The sequence below is a fragment of the Phoca vitulina genome, unplaced genomic scaffold (assembly GCF_004348235.1).
Source record: "Phoca vitulina isolate PV1807 unplaced genomic scaffold, GSC_HSeal_1.0 scaffold1, whole genome shotgun sequence".
NCBI classification, from domain to species: domain Eukaryota; kingdom Metazoa; phylum Chordata; class Mammalia; order Carnivora; family Phocidae; genus Phoca; species Phoca vitulina.
The window spans coordinates 87,768,059-87,793,344 of record NW_022589704.1 but is presented as its reverse complement, the minus strand read 5'-3'; the positions used below and the strand labels follow the sequence as shown (position 1 = coordinate 87,793,344).

At 35.4% G+C, this 25,286-nt stretch overlaps 1 protein-coding gene across 8 annotated transcripts in view; it reads right to left on the bottom strand.

Annotated features, from left to right (window-relative positions):
- The window catches only part of LRP1B (LDL receptor related protein 1B), a 1,853,519-nt gene that overhangs the window by 33,269 nt on the left and 1,794,964 nt on the right, over window positions 1-25,286 (bottom strand). For 6 of the 8 annotated variants that reach the window (XM_032387847.1, XM_032388632.1, XM_032390176.1 and 3 more), the window contains 3 exons: window positions 8,960-9,134; window positions 4,744-4,848; window positions 3,747-3,860 (listed from right to left, as the gene is read on the bottom strand). In XM_032387847.1, the coding sequence (XP_032243738.1) occupies window positions 3,747-3,860; window positions 4,744-4,848; window positions 8,960-9,134 (394 nt within the window). Of the gene's footprint in view, window positions 1-3,746; window positions 3,861-4,743; window positions 4,849-8,959; window positions 9,135-12,570; window positions 12,735-25,286 lie in introns of those variants that run through there. The other 2 variants (XM_032389413.1, XM_032392587.1) reach the window with 2 other exon arrangements.

The following is a 25,286-nucleotide window of genomic DNA, read 5'->3' as shown; positions in this document are numbered from 1 at the left end:
TCTTTCTTTCTTTCTTTCTTTCTTTCTTTCTTTCGAGTTCATATTTTTTTACACTCTCTACTCCTTTGACTTGGAGGAATCTACTCTTTGAAAAGTTCCCTCCAATTTCTATTTTTTCTCATTTACTTTTGTTGATTCCTTTATAACACAGTATCAAACAGTGGTATTTCCTAGATCCTTAATCCTCTACTCTTCTTTCTGTAAACCCACTCTTGTGTCATGGCATAAAATGTACCTCATCAACTGGCCCTAACATATCTCTCTAGTCTTCTCTCTTCCCAGTTTGCCATGTAGGCTATGTTCTGTTCTCAACAACCGTCACCTTACTTTCAGACCTATTCTCTTCCTCTTTCAAGAAAGGCTTTTAGCCATTTCCCATCTGTACAAATACTACACATTTTTTTTCAAAATACTATGAAACTATCACTTCATCTATAAGTTTTTCTCTCTCCAACAAGTAATCATTAATTGATCTCTATTGAGATGTCTTCCCACAATACTTTGGTCATATTTCTTTGTTTGTTTGTTTCAAATTTTTAATTTAACTTCCAGTTAGTTAACGTATAGTGTAATATTAGCTTCAAGAGTAGAATTCAGTGATTCATCACTTACATAAACACCCAGTGCTCATCACAACCAGTGCCCTCCTTAACACACATCACCCACTTAACTATTATAACAATTGTCAAATGGAATTTTAAGGTTTTAAAATCCATTCATCTACCAAAATAAATTTTAAATTCTTCAAAGTAAAAACCATGTTGGAGTTAGTACAGCATAAAAGAAGTAGGACAGAATAAGAGTTATAACCGGGGCATGAACTTTAGAATCAAACAAGTGTCATCTGAATCTCAGGTATCCATCGCTTCCTAGTATGTAACCTCAGTGTTATCATCTGTGAAATGGGGATAACGATTACATGATGATGATGATGATGATAACAACAGCATAATATTATAACCTTACATAAAATATGTAAAGTGCTTTGCAGAAAGTCTTTGCTAAGTCAATTTTAGCTCTTATTAACTATCCTTCCTAATTTACACAGGGTCTCATTCATCTTAGATTGTCAGTAAACATTTGATGAATGAATTAATGAATGAATGATAGCAGAATATCATTATGTCTTCTATGCTTCTTTTATAGCTTAAGTTTTTTTTTTTTGTTTTTTTGTTTTTTTGTTTTTTTAAAGATTTTATTTATTTATTTGAGACAGAGAGAATGAGAGAGAGAGAGAGCACATGAGAGGGGGGAGGGTCAGAGGGAGAAGCAGGCTCCCCGCCAAGCAGGGAGCCCGATGCGGGACTCGATCCAGGGACTCCAGGATCATGACCTGAGCCGAAGGCAGTCGCTTAACCAACTGAGCCACCCAGGCGCCCTATAGCTTAAGTTATTTGAGGGATCCAGTAAGCATTACTGCTACCATCAGAATAAATTTTAGGTTGTAAAAAAACAAAGGCACAGACAAAATTTCCATAAAACCAAATGCACATAGAGACAAACATACACAAAAGTAAAATATTTTTCTTCTAAACCTTTCCAATTAATGTATTTTTCCTTGCTGAGTTTATGAAATAGGCTGATTATCACCTTTAAAGTCTAGGTGTCTCTGACGATACTTGGTAAGAGTAAAAAGTGGAAGAGAACATTACTGTGGGCTGCTACGCCCATGAGAGATACCTATTCTGGGGACCCAGGGGCATTCTCTGGGCAGGTATATTCCTAGACTTATTTATGGGGAGGAAGGAGGGTGGGTCTGAAATGTTATTTGTATGTTGCCTGGACATAATGAAGACGGACAAGATTTAAGAAGACTGGGCCCCAGAGCAGGCATTACTGGTGTCCTAAACATGAAGTAACATGAGTACCTAGATCAATGTTTGGCCAAGCTTCACTCTGGACTTATTAACTCTGAAATATCCATGAATCTCTTGCCCTTGCTCTTCTTCCCTCCAGTTGCACTGCGCAGGTTCAAGCACTCACCCCTTTTCTCCTGAAGTGGTGCCAAAGCTTCTCATGTGGGGTCCCTGCAGCTGATCTCCAGGGCTCTCCCCCACACGCCAATGAGCATCACTTTCAAAAGCCAACTCCTTCAGCTCAAGCCTCTGCCTCAAATCTCTTTGGCTATTTGTTCCTTTTGGGATCCTATGCAATCCTCCAACTTCAGCCTAAATAGGATTCTAATTTACCTTTTCAGTTTTGTGTCTTCACACCCCTCCCCCTCCCAACTACAGTCACCCTTCATCCTAGTTGTATGCATCCACTCACAGTTCCCCAAATAGGCCATTAAGTCTCACATCCATGTCTTTGCTTATGTTACTCTTTCTTTTCAGAATGCTCTTCCCGACCTCCCTGAACTTCATGAACTACACAAACCAAGAAAAATTGTCTTTTCTATAAAGCTTCCATTTCCATTCTGAACAAATCACTTGCCCTGTTAAGACTCCCCTGCCCTCTCTTTTTTCCTGTGTTCACACCTACATCATTATAGGTTAATTAGTTGTTCATGAGTTTTTCACCCCATTAATTAATGAGCTCCTTGATGCTGGGAGTTAAATTTCATCCATATTCACTTGTCTAGGACTTAGCATACTTTCAGGGTCTATAAATATTTGCTGAATGGCTGCAGTAATTTAGGGTGGAGCCAGGTTCAAGTAGAACTGAAGAGTCTCCTCTGTCTTCACTTGCACAAGGTACAAACCTGAGTGTGAACTGAATCAATGCCTTAACAGATCAGTTTATACACATTTTGTAGACTAATATTTAAAGTGGTATTTTTGTATGTAGTTTATGTAGGAATATTGGTTTGACATATTCAAATATCTTCCAGGAAAAAAAAATAAAGAATACCATTTTTTTTTCCTATGTGATTACTTTAATCACTTCCCATATTATTTTGGACAATTATCTAAAGAATGACATTTTCTTGAATAACAATATAGATCATTAGTGAACAAAACTGTAGAGTTTTGATAATGAAACATCTGAATTTCAATACAATTGTGCTTAAAGACCATTCATAAGTACACTGTGACACCACCCTGGGGCTGTTATCAGGTGCCAATCATGGCCTCTGTTTATGACATTGGGTATTATGGGGGATGTCACATATGATCCATCTCTAAAGCTCAAATGCAAAGTGCAAAAATTACTTCCATTGTGATGGATAGTTACCCCAAAGGTGGTCCCTGAAATTTCTCAGAGGAAATGAGTTTATTTGTTATGGACAAATCGAATCAGGAAAGAAAGATTTAAACTATTAGGAAACCAAATTTTTACCATGTACCTATTTCATCTGTAAAGAAATCTTTCTGGTTAAAGTAAGAGTGTTCTCAGTAAAAATTTGGGAAACATAATAATGCATTATTTCATCAGCACTTGAAATGAAAAGTCAGTTACTAAATAAAAGTCACTATTCCAAATACAGTATAAACTACAGCAATAGCCTAAAAACACCTGCTTCTGTACTTCTTTAATTAAAAGCCACTATTCTAGCAAATGTATTTTTATTAGACAGTTCCATGAGCTTTTTTATTCCCTCCATTATATTTCTAGACACTCTAACTGACTGTGTTGCATACACTTGTCGGTGAGCGAAGCAAAGGTTAAGTGTGTGTGACACAGATGAGCCCCGAGATTAAGTATACACTGTGAAATGCATGTGGATGTTCATGATTTAAACCAATGAACTGTGGCCTGAAATGATGTCACATGAAGCGCAGTGGTAAGTGGAAGGTTAAACCTACTTGCATCTCGGCTCATTAAACGCAGTTAAAGTGCAAATCCCCTCATTCTGACAGTAGTGATCACAAGGGTTCTCTTTCTGGTCACAGCGCTGACTTTTAAACCCCACAGAGCATCTGCAGAATTTCAGTAAAATACAGCTAAATAAAGCGTCTGACTTTTTTTTCTAAATATGTTTCAAATTTATTTCATACAGAGATAGTAACATATGAATATAACTTCGTCAGGTATGCTCATTTCTCTCTCATTCACACTCATCACATGCTACTCTGACAAGACGGGGACAGAACGTGGAAGTGGATCATATGTGGATGTCATCCTTCTAGTCAAACAGTGATAAAAGAAAACTCAAAATAGAAACCACGTAAGTGGAATGGCTTTATTTCAAGTTGTCCATTCTGGACAGAGGGGAAAATATTAAATTCTAGATTTTCTCACGAGCAGAGAATCTCCAGTACTTTCCAAATGCTTAGAAACCCAGATTCAAGTTAATGAATTCCAAAGGAGACGGGGGCTTAATAGGCTTACATAATACCACACTCTAAACCTGATACAGACATCAAATAGCATTATACATTTGAAAAGATCCCACAAGGTCTTTTGAGAGGAATGGCTCTAAGTACCAAGTGTTCGTAAATATGATTATGCCTGGGTTTCCCATATCTGAATACGGTCAATGAAATTAGAGTAATTCTCCCTGGCATTTCCAAGTTCAAAGATCTGTGAATGTCTTTAATGGGTATGATGCTAAGAATTAAATGAGCTCTTCCTTATGAAATCACTAGCACATTGATGAGGGAGGAGATTCTGTAGCCTATGAGCCACTGAGGGACAACACTTGATCAGAGATGTCCATGAAACATTAATTTAAAATGTATTACCCCACCCCCCGCCCCGAGATAAAATGTATTACCCCAAGAAGGGAGAACAATGGAGGAGGGATTCCATGTCCATACGAAGTCATGCCACAAAATGCCCACAGCATTGTGCAATACTCACAGACACACAGGTACATTTGTCTCAGGGTCCAGTTGGCACGTGCCACCATTGTAGCAGTAGCCATCACATAACTGACAGCTAGAGGCAATCTTTCCATTAGTGCAGCTGCAGCAACAAAGAAGAAAGAAAGCTCATTGTCACTGGTATCATTATTGTTGCAAGCGGACATAAACTCTCTGCAGATGAGAATATTCATCATCATAGAAGAACAATGGAGTGTCTGGCTAAAAGTAAGTTTTCAGAAAGACAGACTTCCTGGAGGCAAAGATTTTTTTTTTTTTTTAACAAAATGATGACAGACAAATGTTTTCTTTTGGTGGTTTTCAAATTTTCAACCCATTTGCTTAATATAAAATTTTAATATAGCTATATATATATATATATATATATGTGAAAAAATATGCTCTAATGTCTGTCACTTACACTGCAGGGAAACATTAGCATCAGAATCTTATTCCCTTTTCATACAACCAGGGCTTGGTGAGATCAGTGTGAATTATAAACCACATGGTCAAATGCTTCAGCTATTTCTTGTAAACTGGAAAATCTGGTCCAAAAAAACTGTTATGAGTTTTAGATTCCAGGTTTTGTAAGAAAGTATAGGATTATCTGGCAGTCATTTTATCCCACTGCTTCTCTCTGATTATGTACTGTAATTAATGTCATTTTTTTTTTTTTACTCTAACACTTAAAAAAATCATGGGAAGTTCATTGCAAAAATAAACAGTAGTGTTATAGGAACAATATGTAGTCTGGCAACAAGGTAATGAGGTAGGCTTTCTTATGGAAAATTTATGGAAACAATTCTAATTTATAACACATTACATGTCTGAGATAAGAATAAACACTATGGCTACTGCTGCATGGAAAAAAACAAGCATAACAATAATAGGAAAAATACAGCAATTTCTTATTTGCCGTGCTATATTTTGATATAAATAAATACTCTTAGATTGGACATTGAAAATTGTTGGGGGAACAGACAAAAGTGCATCGACATTCTAAACTATCAAGAGATCTCTTGTATGAGAAGTAGGTTGACAGAATAATACAAGCCTTGGCCCAAATCAGAATTACAAGAGATCATGCCACTATTCTGATTATGAGGTCATGTTGGCACTAGGTGTTATGAAGCAATCAGTGGTGTCACAAGCTTGACACATAAATCAGGTTGCAATATCATTGATCACTTTGATCCTCTCCATGATGGATTCTATTGTGTTACATCCATCAAAAGGTAATTCCCAATGATCGGTTAGATGCCTGAAATGATCAGTTGGTGATCCTGATTAATTTATTCTGTGAATATTTATTTCAGCTCCTGTAGGTGGTAAGCCTGCTGGAAATACACCAAAAGGCTTATCATTTTTCCAGGTGTTTAATTTAAAGATATTTTTTAAAAGCCTCGATATTAAAATCACATTTCTTTTCAAGATGAACAGAAGTAATGAGTCAACTATGTACTGGCTGGAGATATATGAATGTAGAACCAACATGGAAAAGGAAGCAGTAGTTTAAAGTTTCCAAGATTTAACAGACAATGCCTTAAATCTAGAGGTATCTGAATATGGATGCAAAGTGAGACAAGTATACATTTAGCGGTATTGGTGTTTGATCTGTTAAATGGATCTGGGAGACTTTTCCTTGCCCTCCATCCCAGCCTCCTTGAAAATCAAAGAGCAGCAAGTTATGGTTTCTTGTTCTATCAAAAAGACAACGTCAAAGAGAAAAAAATAGCTCATTTTATATTAAGGTATTTCCTACAAAATACACCAAATATCAGCTTTTAAAAGAGAAAAAAAAATTCTAAGTATTGACTGCTTTTAACACTTGCTTTCAAGAGTTATAAAAGATGTTGCCTCTTTCTCCTTCTAAAGGTTTTGTTTGAATCCTAAATTGAAGACAGACATTTGTATATATTTCAAATGTGAAATACAAATTACTCAAATCATTATAATGTATCAAAGAGTTCAGCTCACATTTTAATGCCGGTTTTCATCATAATTTCATTTCTTAGAGGCATATATCTCTCTCACACACACACATACACACACACACACACACACAATTTGTGATGTATCACTTTCCACAAGTTAATTACCAGTTGTCCCGTTCGCACAAAGAAATCCTATAACAACTGACATTGCAAAGGTATTACTTAGGCTATTCCAAATTATGATCAAGTCACTCTTCATCAATATTTACTCAGATTTCCACAAAAGAGAAAAATATACAATTAACTCCATTTTTAAAGATTAAATTTATTGTACTTGACAGAGTATCTATTCTAGTTGACAGCTCATAGACTATGCATTAGAAACACACCTGACTATTTGGAATCACACGTATACGTGAAGGCTTGAATTTTCCTATTTATGTAAAAGATTTACTGTAACTCAGTCGTGGTTGTTTTAGTACCAGTTATTTACCTATGGGACAGAAATTCTACTATCACTGTAAACGTCATTTAATGCTAAGATGAAAAGTACCATAGACATGAAGACAAACTTGTCTAACAAGTTTCAGAATACCTAGAGTCTTGTTTGTATTGTTATGCTCATATGTTATATAGTCTATTTGATCAAGGATTATACTATTTTTAAGCTTCCACTATCTACTCCTTTGTTAGCAACTGTTATCTATCTATCTGACATATTCTTTTTCAAAAAGGATCTTTTAAGAGTCAAGAACTACAATGTTGGATCTTCATGGCCTACTAGGGTTATGAGGTTCTGGTGTTTCTAGGATGCTGAAGCCAGTTGTCACTGTAGCAGGCAGTCCTGAGAGCCCAGAGTCTCGCCCTTCTTTCTTCATCTGGAACTTCCCCTTGCAATGAAAACATGGTGTGTGTCTCTGCATGAGCTTTTCCAAGGTAAACTGGGAAGGAAATTGCAGCTTATAGCCTGTCTTAGATGATAGTCTATTATTTCCTGTGTGAATGGAATGGAGTCGTAAGCAAGAGACTACAGTGCATTTCTGATATGGTGCACTGGATGGAGAGAAAAATATATGTTCACTCACGGAAACAAAGTTCTGTCTTGCTCAAGTTTCATCACAAAGAACTGATGAGCTTAATAAGCAGACATGATTTTGGTCATTTACATGAAAATGCATTTGCTTTTATATACTTATCAAAGGCACATATTTATAATTAGTCATATTTTCAATTACTTTACTTAAAAAATAATGTACTTTCAAGTGACCCAATTTGAGGGTTTGAGTGTCTGTCATTCATAATGACGACACAAATCATACTCAGAGTAAATTCTAAAATGAGAGTAAATAAAAAAGAAAAAAAATGTTGATGCTGTCTGTAATAAAATTTTATTGAGCCCTCTTTGGGAGAGAACATAACTCAGGGCTGGTACCCTCACAGAGCTGTCTCAGTGGAAGCCATGGCATGAGCACTTGACAGCATGCTTTTCTACCTCATATTCTCATTTATTATACTCCTAAGCAAGGAGTCCAGTGCTTTATAAGCCCTTGTTTTAAAAGGTTGTTAAAAGAAGTTCAGAGTGAGGACTGAACTCTAACCTCAGTGGCACAAACTTGTTTCACGACAGAAACCAAACGGCATTACCCTTTAGCTATGATGCTCTGTTTTCCAGTCACTTGGTCTTAAAGCCAAAGAGCCAAAGGCAATGTAACCAAAGTCTAACTTGGACGTTTTTATTGTAGTTGCCTCCTAGGACACATGATTCCTTCTCCTCATTTTGGACCATTGTACTTAAAATCAGATAAAAACCCAAAGATTAAAATGTATTTCCATTAGACAGGTCTTCTGCTCCTCCCCCACAACAGAAAAGTAAACACTCACTGTCAATGATAATGATGAAACATTTAAAAGCCTGGGCTATTCAAATTTAGGAATATTACAAATAGCTTTTTGAAGGTATGCTTCATTTCACTATTTCTTGCTTACTATTAGGAATATTCTACATAGGGAATGATCTGACCACATCATTACTGATTATATGATAAATTTGCATGTTCCCCAATTGCACATAATAGGCGTTGAATAAGTTCATTTAACTGAAATGAACTGAATTTTATCTACAACCAAAAAGAGAAAAGCAAACAAACAAACAAGGATGCACTGGTCACTGTATAGACTCTTAGGACAAAAATAATTTACATTATCTTCACATTTATTGCTGAACTGCTAGATCCTTTTGGGCTCGAAAGCTTTTATAAATTAAGCTGGGTGTCCACTTACTTGCAAAATATATCTTCACTGTCTTTATTTATAATGCAGTGCCCCCCATGGCACCTTATACATTTGTCAACCTCACATTTTGGACCTTCATAGCGTGTTGGACAGACACATTCAACACTTCCGTCATCCCCAATGGTACAGGATTCAGAATTCACACAGTAGTGGTGACACACATCTAGGAAGAACGCACAACAGAGAAAAAGAAATTATACCTCAGGATGTCTTTCTTCAGTCACAATACATGTTACCGTTTCATTTAATATTTAAAGATGGTGAATCGTTAAGCAAACATAAAAATAAGTAAATTAATTAAAACATCTAAACATTTAAAAAGAGCCAATCGATAAGTAGATTAATTTACAAAATCAGTTTGTAATTACATGTAACTAGAATTCTTTAATAATGCTATTGATTCCTCTTTTTGCCAGTCAGGCATCATTTCTTATGCCAAAAAAGATAAGTTATATTGATATAATGCTAGCTGAGGAAGTCTTTTGGTTCTGAATTTTAAAGTTTAAGTTAACCAGATTCCTTAGTTTCCTTCTCATGGGCAATATTACTATTATTCTGATATGAGCAGAAATACTCCAGATTTCTTTGGATATCATTTATTGTTTCCTCTCCTTGCACTGTTTTCATCCGGAGAACAGGGTAGTATGTAGTGAGTGGAGGACTCCTACCTCTGCATCAGCCCTTTGTGGTACAAAGAAGCTTTCCTCTACACAGAGCAGAACAGGCCCGCTATTTCTGAACACCTGGACAGTTGAGCGAACAAGGAGATGTGCCTCTCGTGGAACACCAAGAGAGAAGTGAACTGGGAAACTGATCCGTCATGGGTGGGAAGTGAACAGAAGTCTACGCTACTGTTCCCCCTCCTAGGTGAGAGCCTAACATCCCAGTCAGAGGGAAAACCTCCATGTGGTGTGAGTCTTTTGTTTGGGAAGATGTTTCTCATTGAACATTATAAACAATTTTCTCAACTACAGAAGATGTCCTCAAATATTTCTATACCTCTTGAATGGGAATAATAAAACAAAGACCATGTAATAATACAATAACCACACTAACTTTATAATTAGACATTCTGACTCAGTCTTTTGAAAAGCAGACAAGTATATGTGTGTTTGTATATCAACATACTATAATTTATCATATTCAAAATATTGAAATTCATAATACAATAATCTTAAGCAAAAGAACTGATTAGATCAGTCTCAGACTTTGTGTTTAGAAGCTGCAATTTCCTTTTAGCTAACTAATTATGAAGCAATGTTAAATGAGATTAGCGGAGATAAAAATCTCAACTTATAAACTTTAACCTGCTGTAAGACAGTTATAGCAGGTGAGGAAAATTAAAACATAATTTATAATTCTCATATTTGTATATTTATCTAGCCCTTTATTAAATCAGACAGAAATTAAATTTATTGACAGGCTTGCTTCATATTTATGGAAATTTATTTCAAGCATTCTTATGCTTGCTCTTGCATTATGCCAAGTACCCTCATTGAGATTCAGTGCTTAAGTCTATTAACATGGTTTTGGCTATATTTAAGAAAAGTAGCACTTTCAAAAGGTGAGAGACTTGAAGATCTGAAAACTAATGCAGTGTTAGCAGCTATCCATGATGGTGTCTGTCTGCAGTTGCCCCAGGCTTGGTGGTTAGAGAGTACACATTACAGATGCTGTTTTATTTATGAAGAATGTATGATCAGCTGCCTATATGAGCTTCTCTCCTATTCAGTGCAGAAATCTCTAGAGAACAACTCTCATTAGTTCAGGCTGCTCAGTACCTTTTACTGACAAAGTGCTCTTTTCCTATTGCCCCCCAATTGCTTTAAATGTCATCCTCTGATCCTGGTCCAGTTGTCTGATGGGGCATAGAAATTGGCTTATGTATCTTCATAGTATGTCCTCATCTATAGTGGATAACTCATCAAAATCATGTAGGTGACTTATTTGCAAATGTAAATTCCAGTGCTCATCCCTGTCACCACTGCCCACTCATGCCTAGATTCTAATTCATAAATCTGAAATGGGGCCCAGGTGATTTACATGGGACTGGTTGAGGAACTAGAATTTGGGAACTGGAGAACATAAGAAATGATGACCTGGAAACACATTTTACTGATTAACATAGGGACTACATTGTTCAATAGTTGTCAAAGGATTTGATTTAACTAAAATAGCTTCTTTCTTTCTTCTTTCCTTCTTTCCTTCTTTTCTTTCTTTCTTTTTCTTTCTTTCTTTCCTTCTTTCTTTCTTTCTCTTTCTTTCTTTCCTTTCTTTCTTTCTTTCTTTCTTTCTTTCTTTCTTTCTTTCTTTCTCTCTCTCACTCTTTCTTTTTTTTTTTGAGAGAGAGAAAGTACATGTGAGCAGGGGTGGGGGAGGCAGAGGGAGAGGGACAGATTCTTATGTAGGCTCCACGTCCACTGCAGAGCCAGATATGGGGCTCGATCTCATGACCCTGAGATCATGACCTGAGCCTCAATCAAGAGTTGACACTTAACTAACTGAGCCACCCAAGCACCCCTAAAATAGCTTATTTCTTAACTAACTGTGGGCCTTAATTAAAATGCAATTTTTAATCCAAAATTTTGGACCATTTTATTTTTATAACCACATCACTGAGAAGACCTGAGAAACTGGAAAAAATTGGGTTGATGATTGCTCTATAACACACTGTAGCAAGGAATAGTTCTCATTTGCCTAAAGTGCTAAAGGGTAAAGTTAAATACTCACCTACAGTATACTAACTATAAGTAATTTTGGTGCATGAATTAAATCTGCTTTAGACTACGATTAAAAAGATGTGAGAATATATATAACTTATTGGTGTTCAAAGAACTACAAATTAGGGGTGCCTGGGTGGCTCAGTCAGTTAAGCGTCTGACATCGGCTGAGGTCGTGATCTCCGGGTCCTGGTATTGGGTCCCCCATTGGGCTCTGCACCAGTGGGGAATCTGCTTCTCCCTTTCCCTCCACTCATGCTTGATCTCTCTCTCTCTCTTTCAAATAAATGAATAAAATCTTAAAAAAAGGAAATGCAAACTAACACCACAAAGAAATACCATTGCACTTCCACCTAATTGACAGCAAATAACAAAAACTCTCATACACTGCTAGTAGAAATACAAATTGGTTCAACTGATTTGGAAAACAATTGACAGTATCTACTCTATTTGAACATACCCACACTTTATGACCTAGCATTTCCACTCTTAATATATATCCAAGAGGAAAGCATGCATATGTGTACAAAAATATGTATGTAATATGCACAGCAACCTGTGCATAGAAATAGCCCCGAACTAAAAATAATCCAAATGTTCATTGCAAGAAGAAAGGATAAACTGTGGTTCATTCACACAAAGAAATATACATACAAATATATGTATATATACACAAACATTGATATCATAAATAAATAAAAAATGAAAGAAGTACAGCTAATAAGTAACAACATGGATGAATCTCACAAAAGTAATGAGAAAAAAAGCTGGACACAAAAATATATATACTATTTTTTTTATTTATATAAAGTTCAAAAGCAAAAGTAATCTAGGATTTTAGAAGTTAAAAAGGACTTATCTTATATGTTCAGCTGGATTGTTTTCTGCACCACTATTAGGATTTTAGGGCCCAACACTTTGTATGCATAGTCTCTCTCTCCCTCTCTCTCTTTCTCTTTTCCTCTCTGTCTCTCTCCCTCTCTGTCTGTCTCTCTCTGTCTTCAAGACTTCCCTTCAAGACTTCAATTCTCACTCCAAGATTCCTGAACACAAGAGAAAGTAACCTTATTTAATAGGAGACTTTGTCATCTGCTATTTAAACTACCACATAAGTGGGGTGCCTGGGTGGCTCAGTTGGTTAAGCGTCTGCCTTCTGCTCAGGTCATGATCTCAGGGTCCTGAGATTGAGTCCCGCATCAGGCTCCCTGCTGAGCAGGGGATCTGCTTCTTCCTCTCCCTCTGCCTCTCCCCCTGACTGTACTCTCTCTCTTTCTCTCTCAAATAAAATAATAAAATCTTTAAAAGAAATAAACTACCATGTAAGCATTGAATACTTGTAAATTGGAAAGCAAAATAATTCCTTCAAGTGTTCTCTGTTATTTCTATTTTAATCATGACACATATCATGAAAAAAAATTGGTACATCTGATGGTGCTATTTCTAAAATGGACGATTCAACCAAAGTTCACATTCTCTGCAATTGTCTCAGTATCAGGACAACAATGTGCAGTAAGTCACTGGAGAGCAACCTAACTTTTCTCTCATTCTCTTCTCAGCTCTAATCCACTTTGAATTATAAGCATCTAGGTAAAACTTGTATAAATATGTGCAATATTTTTACCAGTGTTACCTCTCTATATACTCCCAAATAATTACTACACATTCATATTTAAATTCTAAGTCTCTCTTCAGCTGTTTATCTAATAAAAAGAATACTTCATTAGCACTTCCAAATCCAGCAGAAATTTAGCAAAGAATGAAGAAGAATGGTATATGAGAAGGCTCCTTTGGTATGTAAGTGCTCACTTTGGTTCCAAGGATTCCACCGTGACCTAATAAGCTCTGAGATAAACAGAAAAGTTTAGCACTCACTGAAAGAACAATTTTCTTATCCCAGAGTGCTAAAAAATAGTTACCCCATACAGCTTACCACTTTAAGCACCAAAAATGCTTTAAAACCATTTTGAAGGTAATCTTTCTGTAAGATAGATATCCATTTTCTTAAGTAAAATATATATATTTTTTAAAGATCCTATTTTTAGGTAATCTCTGTACCCAACATGGGACTCAAACTTGCAACCCTGAAATCAAGAGTCACATGCTCTACCAAATGAGCCAGCCAGGCACCCCATAAATACCAATATTTTTAATCGCTCCTGTAAATTATTAAGTAAAAAACTTAATAATTCCTCCCAAAGAAAACAGAGTTAGGGATGTTGGTGGCTGGTTAACACCAAAGTGTGTAGCAAAGGGATTGTCTTCTAATTTCTGACACAGACACAGACACAGAGACACCACACACCCCAATTACCCCAATTACCTGTTTTCCCCCAAATTTTAAATTTGGCTTAATAGTTATTGGAATTGAAATAAAGTAAAAAAAAAAAAAAATGTGGTACACTAAAAGAAGACAAGTTAAAAGAAAACATAAGTGATAGGACATTCTTTGTTAGAGGGCATTACATGGGGAAGGGACTGAATGTCGAAGATGAAGGAGTTTAGCCAAATCAACCAGTAAGCATTCAGAAAGAACAGTTTGAATTTATGGAAAGGAAAGCTGGTAAAACAATATGCTTGGTACTGTTTTGAACAATTTGAGTAATTTAACCATGACAATAAAATGGAAGGGTGGATCCATAATTGATTATTTGCTGAGGAACATGCATCTGCCTAATTATATCCTGGGAGCTGTAGGAAGAGGACAGAAATATGAGAAAGGCCACCAGCTCTCAGAGAGCTGACAACCCAATTGAAAGTTTAAGACAAGAAGGAAAAAGAACCAGAACTGATCTGAAAAATATCCACCGTGGCAAGAGCCTACAAATATTACTACCAACAAAATCTTCCTTCTTATGAAACATTCCATCCCCTAAGTTTCAAGCATTTTATTGACCTGAATGGCATGACAATTGAGATGTTCCACATACGATAAGAAGGAGCAATAATGAAATGTAATTGATCTGTGCTAAGAAACTAGAGATTACCATGAAATTATGTAATAACACTTTATATTCACAATATAAAAATTGTTATAACCTCTGTGCAGTAATTACACTAAGAACTGCATAGTTGCACTAAACACAATCATGTAATCTAAAGGACAACGATGGATATATAATTACAGAGTATTCATATGGTAATTAGGTGAATAGTAACTGGAGAATAAGTGAATGGCTATTTTCTGCAACAGAAATAAAATAATTTTCAAGGGATGCCATCATTGTACTCTGTCTTTCTCTCTTTCTCTATCTTTCCTTTTCAAGCAACCAGAAATATAAGGAAATACTTCTTCCTTTAATCTTTTTTAGAGAATTTTAATAGGCTCCACAAAAATATGGGTTGTATGGGTATATATACAGGTTTATGAATATTCATGGAGAGCCAGATGTCTATAAAATCTCTAGCTGCATTTAACTTCTTTCCCAAATATTTCTTTCTATTGAAAAGTAATTGCCAATACTATTTAGCTATTAACTCATATTTGCAACTGGGCTATTCACATTGTAATAGTTAGTGAAGTGTGAAATTTATTTAAAGAGAATAAAACCAAACTAAAATAATACCACCTAAGCAGGAGCTGAAGATATTCAGTAAGAATCTTTAATGAGTCTTGAATGGGTAATACAGATGGTCATATAGGGGAGACTAAATTATACAATTACATGTATATATACCAATTGTTCTACTTCACTAAATTTTGACCTGGTTTAAAAAAAATAATAAGTTATGTGAATTCGCTTTAAGATTCATGATTTAAGTAAGCATTTGGTAATTTAGAACTACACACAACCACAATAACCAACCAGAAGTAGGATTGTATTACTTTCACAAAGAAGATGAGATAGAATTATCCACAGTGCATATCCCCAGGCATTCTATAACTCTGCTCCATTCTCAGTGCAATTCATACTCCACCTTCACTGATATTTAATTGTGTCCCAGGAGCAATAGGTTCTATGAATTTTACTAATATCCTCCCTACAGGGAGGTTTATGGCAGCTTCCATGAAGGTATAAAATGTGGAAGACAGCCAACGATGGTATTTTATAAACTTTTGATGAATACTCATGCTAAGGTGACATAATAAGGAAAAGAAAGAAACAAAATCATTGGCTAGAATATGAAGGATTTGGAGGTTAAATTCAGTTCTTACTCTGGCTAACAATGTGACCTTATCTGAGTTACTTGACTAATTTATCCAATATACCCATTGATCATCTTTGAACAGAGGCAGTATTACTAAACATGCCTAAGTATCTCACCAGGCCTTCCTCCCCCACCTATCCTCAACAGTGCCTTTTATATCATCAAGACCAACTAGGGCCTGTTTTAAGTAAAATGATGAAAATGATGATGATGATGATGATGATGATAAATATTAGATTTTAGCTGTCTTCTTCATGTCGGGCTCATTTGTTAGTTATAGTCTCATGCCTTATATGGCATTATTCTCATTTTATGGCTGAGTAAACTGAGGCACAAGGAGGTTAAGCACTTTGCCAAAGATAACACAGCAGTAAGTGGAAGAACAGAAATTCAAACTCAAATAACCATAACTCTAGAGAATAAACTCTTACTTTTCTTATTTAACAAGTCATACATTTGCTCAAAAAAACCCCAAACCAAGCCAAACAAACCTCTAGAAAGTAATTTTAAATATCTTTGGTGTTCTCTTTTTTTTAAAGTGTATCTAAAACTGAATGCACCCCCATCTACGAAGATACCTGAGGGTCTCACCACCAGCCAGAATGTTAAAGGGCCCTGTAGCTCAGGAGCAGCAGGCCCAGGCGATCTTACTTGATGCCACCACAATATGCAATATCAGAGCTCAGGAGCTCAAGCTGGACTCCCACACCCCACACCTCATCCACACGTTCACATTTCACATGTCATTCTCAGTCTCCCATCCCAACCCAAATTGGATATTTGCCTCTCTAGCCACAGATAATTGGTTTACAGCCCTGGATTCTCTTATTCGAAGGAAACTGCTAACTATCCAATCTCTTCATTATCAAGCAGGATCAACTCTGGGTCCCTCCATACAAATAAGAAACCAAAACAACAGCCAAGAAATCACAAAGTGAGGCATGTCTGGAGTGTTATCATTTACCGACATCTAATTTAGGATGAAAACATTTAGAAGGATTCTGGAAAAGCTCTAAGATTCTTAAATACGTTGACAGGAGTGATTGTGGCCTTTCCTTCCCTGGAGTCAGTTTTTCATCTTGCATGGTTTAGGAGGCAGAAGAGATAAAGTAACTTGTATAAATTTGCTTAGAATTTTATGATTGTTGCAGAAGACATGAACAGACATTTTTCTAAAGAAGACATCCAAACGGCCAACAGACACATGAAAAAGTGTTCAATATCGCTCGGCATCAGGGAAATCCAAATCAAAACCTCAATGAGATACCACCTCACACCAGTCAGAATGGCTAAAATTAACAAGTCAGGAAATGACAGATGTTGGCGGGGATGCGGAGAAAGGGGAACCCTCCTACACTGCTGGTGGGAATGCAAGCTGGTGCAGCCACTCTGGAAAACAGTATGGAGGTTCCTCAAAAAGTTGAAAATAGAGCTACCATATGATCCAGCAATTGCACTCCTGGGTATTTACCCCAAAGATACAAAAGTAGGGACCCGAAAGGGTACGTGCACCCCGATGTTTATAGCAGCAATGTCCACAATAGCCAAACTGTGGAAAGAGCCAAGATGTCCATCAACAGATGAATGGATAAAGAAGATGTGGTATATATACACAATGGAATATTATGCGGCCATCAAAAGGAATGAGATCTTGCCATTTGCAACGACGTGGATGGAACTGGAGGGTATTATGCTGAGCGAAATAAGTCAAACAGAGAAAGACATGTATCATATGACCTCACTGATATGAGGAATTCTTAATCTCAGGAAACAAACTGAGGGTTGCTGGAGTGGGGGGTGGGGTGGGAGGGATGGGGTGACTGGGTGATGGACACTGGGGAGGGTATGTGTTCTGGTAAGCGCTGTGAATTGTGCAAGACTGTTGAATCTCAGATCTGTACCTCTGAAACAAATAATGCAATAGATGTTAAGAAAGAGAAAAAGAAGAAGAAGAATGTAGCAGGAGGGGAAGAAGGAAGGGGGGGAAATCGGAGGGGGAGAAGAACCATGAGAGACGATGGACTCTGAAAAACAAACTGAGGGTTCTAGAGGGGAGGGGGGTGGGAGGATGGGTTAGCCTGGTGATGGGTATTGAGGAGGGCATGTTCTGCATGGAGCACTGGGTGTTATGCACAAACAAGGAATCATGGAACACTATATCTAAAACTAATGATGTAATGTATGGGGATTAACATAACAATAAAAAAATTAAAAAAAAAGAATTTTATGATTGTTGTCTTTGAAGGCTTATATAAGGAAATGGGAAAACAGATTTAAGAAATATTAAAATTATTCTTTTTCACAGTCCTCAAATGTTTTATACAACCCAAGATATTTTAATAATTAAACTTATTGCATAGTCCTAAATATATCTTCCAATTTCAGAGCTGAGTTTAATAAAGTAGGCAAACATTGAATCCAGGTATGCCAATTAAATAGTCACTGGGGAAAAAATGTGTGCAAAACTCTGATTAGAGCTGATAAATTTTCATCAGGAAAGCGTGTCTAAGAAAATTAGCATTTTCTAATTTATTACTAAAAATAGAAATATATCCCAAATATTTCTATAGAGAACACTGAAAAATTTAAAATAATGAAATCCATTCTGAGCAAATAGTGCTATCTCTGGGAAGGAAAATGTAAAATTTAGAAAGCCAAGTTATCAAAACGTTGATTTAAATGCGACATGTGGGGTGAGATTTTGAAAGTACCAGCATTAAATCTCTGACAGATTGATCTTTCAAAATGTGTATTAGAATGATAGCATCAATCATTTTAGTAATAATCAAAAATTAACTCATAAAACTATCATGGCAATATTTTTTCAAATATCAGAGAAGCCTATATAACTTTTGTTTATAAATCATGTTCTGGGTTGAGTGTTCCTCTATTTTAAAGCAATCCAGCCATAAAAGGTTTTAGCAAGTAATTATTTCTGGGTTGAGTGTTCTTCTATTTTTAAAGAAATACAGCTATAAAAGGTTTTAGCAAGTAACTATTTATAAAGTGGTAGAGAGTCACTTGAGACTTGAAAGTGAGCTGACTTGCAGATGACAGCTAAATATGGTTTTATAAGATGAGGCTAACTGAAAACCAAATAAGTGAATAAGCAGAAGATGGCTTAAAAAACAATGAGAATGAAGTGGGCTCATACAAGGTGGTACCTTTCTGACCATAAACAAGTCATCTGCCATATTTAGTCCCTAATTTCTGTCAGGGCATGGAGTATATATTAAGGTTTAATTAATTTCAACCTACTAAAATTTGCCAACATCTACAGTGTTAATAATATCGGGTTAATATTGCTCATGTCCTCAGAATGCCCATACTTTGATAGAACTCTCAAGGCTAACAAGGTTGAAAAAAAAAATCAAGATCAATAAAAAATTTTAGATAATCAGAACATGGAAGTATTTTATTTACTTGTTTGTTTATTTTTAAAGATTTTATTTATTTATTTGAGAGAGAGAGAGCGAGAGAGAACATGAGCGGGGGTGGGGGTGAGGACAGGGAGAAGCAGGCTCCTCACTGAGCAGGGAGCCCTACACGGGGCTAAATCCTAGGACCCTGGAATCATGACCTGAGCCGAAGGCAGATATTTAACCAATGATGTCATTGGTTTCTGGGCGCCACCCAGGCGCCCCAGAAATATTTTTTTTAAAGACAATTGAGAGCACAAAGTAATAACTCATTTTTAGAAAACTGGAACGAGTCTCATGGAGAGATGGGAGGTGAAGAATGCTGGATAAGAGGTAATCATGGAAAAGATCTTCTCCGATGGAAGTACCATTAACAAAGTTATTGTCCTCATGTTGTAGCCTAACTAGAGGGCAGGGAATGTCCCACATCATCATACTGGGAGAAGATGAGGCCATCCTAGAAAAATATATGTAGTTCCTTTGTGCATAATTCTCTTTCTTCTCCTTTTCATTCTTCCATCCTTATTTCCTTCCTTCTTCTAAGCTACTCACTTCAAATACAAATGTCAAAGTAAGGATTTCTGATATACTTAAATGTGACCTCCTTTCTAGTTTTCCTTTAATATGTTACTTTGCAGAATGCATAATATATATATGTATCTTTCTATATCAATATACTGATCAGTATAGATATATATAGATAGATAGAGGTTTCTACACTAGTGTGATAGAAAGAAGAAAAATAATGGATTATATTGAAGTGATTACTGTTTAATCAGACTTCACTAAAACACTGAGAAAGTCACCTTGAAAAGGTCACCTGGCAAAAGTAATATATAGTATGCTATAAAAGACTTCCACTGGTCAAATGTGCAAGTTTCCTTTAGGTCAGATATGCAGGAATTAAACAGATTATTGATATATAATAACCAGCTTTCCACTTTACTAAGACTTATAATAATTCCAAGATGATAGAGAATCATTTTAATTTTATTAGTAGTAGCATTTAACTTTTAACATGCTTGGAAGTATGCATTGAATTGCTGTAACTAGTCAGTAAAGTAATTTAATCCAAGATCCTTTTTATTTAGAAAGATTATTGTTCTTGGAAAACATCCTTAAGGCAATGAGATAAAGTCATTACTCTTTTATGCACACAGTGTACTAAAAGATACTGTACCAAGAAACTTTGATATAGTAACTAATGTGTTTTCTTTCCAAAACACACTGACTCTTCTGTCCATTCAGACAGTAGGTAGGTTCTTAATTTACTGTGTTTTTTTCATCATCTCATTTCTCACCACCTGACATCTAACATGTTTGTGTATTATTTATAAATACTAAAGTGTACCATGAAAGCAGTTTTTGGTTTATTCATGACTAAATCTCAAGCTTCAGTGGCTGGCATGTATTAGATGTTTTATTATTTTTTGTTGAATTAATGAATGGCCATTGGAAAGCAGGGCACTTCAGAAGACAGAGAACAAGAACTGATATTTTAGTTTTAAAACCCCAAAGGCAGTTATAAATACATGAAAATATGGAATCAGTCAACCACTCCTAAAACTAACTGAGGTTTGTCAGGATGTGTCTGTGTGTGTTCATGTGGGAAAAGGAAGGTGGGAGATGAAAGAGGAGAATTAGATGGCAAGCAGAGATAGACGTCAGCAAGTCCCAGTAAACAGGCCCTTGGAAATTTGGTCCTTGCATTAAACATACACTTAGCTGCTGCACCAATAAACCAACTACTAGACATTCTAGACTGCCATGTGAAGGAAGGATGTGACCTGCCAAATTCTCAGAAATGGGGCATTCTACAGAATTAGACTAAACTTTTCAGCTTCTAATATGTTTCCACTTTATAGTCATAGTCTAATCTGTGTAGAAGTATACCTATGCAAGAAATTATTTTCTTCAGTGGTTTGTTCTACTTCCTTTCATGCGACTCAATGTGTAATTCCATTCTAAATTTACGGATCATTTCAGAAATTATTTTTAAAAAGCAGCTCAGATCATATTCATAAATGCCATAAAAATAATAAATCTTTTTTATATGGTGGCTTGCTTATCTGAGCAAATTGGAATAAATCTATTTTTGTTATCTAAATTATATATTACCTAAATATATATAACCTTTAAATATATAACTTATTTTAATTACATATTATAAATGATAGGTACTTGAAATATCTATTAAAATGAAAATTTTTTGAAAAAAGCATTTGATTAAAAAATTTACAGAGGACTTTTCTTATAAATTATCTCACCTGAAACTTCTAACTCTGAGAAGCAGATAAGGTTTTAACTATTATCATTATTTATTTTACAAATCACGTGTCACCTATGATGATGAAAATAATTTGAAATCCAAAGTTGTAGAATACTATTTGTTAGTCCACAATTTTCTACTTTACTAGTTTTAAATGATCTAAAAAATGTTTGAATTCCATATCATCACCTCTAGGAGGCCAATGCCTTATCCATTAGGCTACTGGGGCTTCTCGTATCATCACCTCTAAAACTCAGTATTTCTTCCTCACATCTGGATTCCAGCTTGAGAGATTCCAGAAGAGTGAACTTAGAGAGTATGTTCAGTGAAGATCCAGAAACCCACTGAAACTATATTACATTTTATTTATTTGTTTTGTTTGGGCAAGAGATTCTTAAAAGTATTAGAAACCCGTACTACCTTCCAATGTAAGAAGAAATCAGGATTTGAAAAATTCTAGCTTATTCTAGCTATTTGTGGTATGAAAGGTACCATGGAAGGGACATGAGTTCTTGGACTCAGACAATAACTGATGGAGTTAAATAAGGTATCTTTCATTACATGGTCATAAACCAATTTGTTTGTTTCTGCCACTATGTTGATTTATATTTATTTCATATCAATTTTTATCAACTGATTTTCAAGAAAAGCTTACTCTCACATTATTAAAATATAGATTTTCTCATTTCTCAAAAGGAATAAAGTACAAATTATTTCATCAAATTGAAAATAAAATCATATAATTACCATGGATTTAGTGATGGATCTTCAAGTGGTAAGGCAAATATAAAAATTCAAATGCAGATACCTGACCTTTGGATTCATCTTCTAGTACTATTTGAACCAAGTGACTTTCTATTTCTCAAAATGTCTTATACTTAAGATGTATCTGCTTCTCTGGTGGCAACCCTCAATAAATGTGTTTTTTTTTCTCCTAATAGTTAATTGTCATATAATTAAACACTTATATAGTGAAGAATTATTGGCTATATCCTTTCTATTTAACTTTTGCTGTTTTCAATGTTAACCTCATCTATTGGAAAACAATGGATTTTAAAATATATTCATTTATTGAAATCAAACTTATAATTATATTTTGCATTCATGAGAATTAAACTGAACAAATAAATATTATTATTAATACATTCTTTTGATTTAAGCAAAGATCTGCTCTTCTTCATCTGATGGGTTCCATAATCATAGGGTAAATTATAAGTCTTCCCATCTTTCATTGGCCTTTTGCACTCGGGGACTCAAAGGCTATGAGTTTAAGATTTTGGTTTTTTTTTTTTTCTTTTTTTTTTTATCTTGAGAACCAATGATGGCATCCTGATTCTCTTGCCATTTTTATCAATAATCAGGATGAATACAATTTTTTCTAACATAATATTTCCTGTCAAAAGAGGTCTACCTATTGCATAAAAGAGAGTAATAATACCAGTTTATAGCGACAAAATCTTAATAATGAAAAACATGAAGATTATCACATTAACTATAAGATAGGAATCTTATTTTGTTTTCTTCTATTTAAAAGATTTAAAGATTCCTGACTCATGATATTTTTCTCAAAACATGTCAGTTGACATTTCAAATCTGATATAAAGAATGTATTTTAAAATTACTCTTAAATTTACATTTAAATTAATTGTTTTAAAAGTGATGTTAGCAGATAGATGCATTTAACTAGAAACAATTTGCTTGGCTTGAGGTAAGCCTCAAGTAAATATTTTTGTTCAATCTGTATCTCTATCTGTGCATGATGTGTGTAATATATTATTTTCAAATACACAAGTCTATTTGCAGATAATTATTTATGAATCCATTCAGTTTACTTAACACCAAGTACAGCAGAATCACAATCATGGATGGTTTCTATTCATGCAAAGCCTGCCTCCCTCCTAACCTTTCCTTCCTCCCTTCCTTCTCTCCTTCCTCCCTCTCTCCCTTCCTTCTTCCCTTTCTCTCTCCCTCCCTCCCTCCCTTCCTTCCTTCCGAGGACCTCCCACTGGACATCTTCAGTTTATTTCAATACAAATCCCTCTTCAGACAGTTAGTAACCATTACTTGTGTGACAAGTTATTTTCAACCTTTAAATAAGCAGTTTTAAGGCTTTCATTATTTTTCATATTATTTTGTAAACTCATTCTTCCTTAAGTTGAAAAAGAGGGTAAATACTTATTGGTAGCCCTAATGTGGCATAAAAGTAGAGGATTAAACCATATAAACTTGGCATGATTACTGAATGAAGCACTGTTTCAAGAATGTTGTGAGACTAGACTTGTCTCAAAATCAAATGAACCTGGCATGGAAAAAAGTTACTGCTATGATGCCAGAAGAAGTAATTAAGCATTCTTAAAGATTTTTTTCCAATAGTAGTTACTGAAATTATTAAACATAATTACTAATATTCCAAGTGTAAGTTACATGACATAGAGATAAAAGTTTATCTTTTATAAAATTAACTTTATAAACACATTGCTGGCATTTTAAACAATTGCATAAAAAATAATGGTAATGCTCCTAAATAGTATGGAATAAAGTCCATTTCTGATCTTTGAGCCTTTTTGGCAATGTAAATCTAAGTTGCAGCTTTGTCTAGCTTTTAATCTGCAAAGATATGCCACTGTTTTTTTATTCACCAAAAATTATGGGGACAAGTATCTTCAAAGAGCTTTTATACTGATATATCTCCAATGCCTAGAACAATAAATAATACCCCACAAGTGTTCATATATATCAGTTGAATAAATAAATTTTAATAATCACAATATGTACTTTGACTCACATATGACATATTCTCTGCTTGGAAAAAAAATGCCTCAGTTTCCAATAAATTCTTTTTTTTTTTTTTTAAGATTTTATTTATTTGACAGAGAGATAGAGAGAGAGCACAAGTAGGCAGAGTGGCAGACAGAGGTAGAAGGAGAAGCAGGCTCTCCGCTGAGCAGGGAGCCCGATGCAGGGCTCAATCCCAGGACCCCGGGATCATGACCTGAGCCGAAGGCAGCTGCTTAACCGACTGAGCCGCCCAGGCGCCCCTCCAATAAATTCTTGTTATATGAACACATTTCCCCTAAATCTTTTCCCTCTTACTATTTTTACATTTCCAAATGACAGCATAATAATTCCAGATTTATACTAGATCAAAATTGCCTTCAATAATATTTCTATAATTCTGACAATTTCCTCAAAACTACCCAGAGTAAGATAAATAAAAATAATATATTACCTTATCGTTAGCCTACCATTCTCCATCATAGTCACATGAGAAAAGAAATGTATTTATTTTTCTTTACACACATTAATTCAAACCTAATTCTATTTTTACATCATTTTTTTCTCCAAACTGAAAATACAAGCACAGAGTTTCTCAGGGAATGTAGGTCTTCATGAGCTGCTGAGTAAAGGTGGCCCAGAACTGTTTTAAGTGGTATCCTGTCAGAGCACAGACAAAAAATTGGCCTAGCTGGTTGGAAACAAGACCTTTCTACTTTGTTTACATTCACTTACATACCTAATACTTTCTCCTAAGTCCAAGCACTGAGTTAAGCCCCTCCAAGATTGCTAAGGTATGCAAAACATCATGGCCTATTTCATATTCTAAGGGGGTAGAAAGTCAAGAACACGTATGATGATATAAACACAGTGTGAAAATGCCAAAGAGAAGTGCGGGATGTCCTACGGCAAAGGCAGCTTCAGAAGACAAAGTGGGAGGATTAGAGAGGGTTAGCAGACATCGAGGAGCCCACATGTAAAGACAG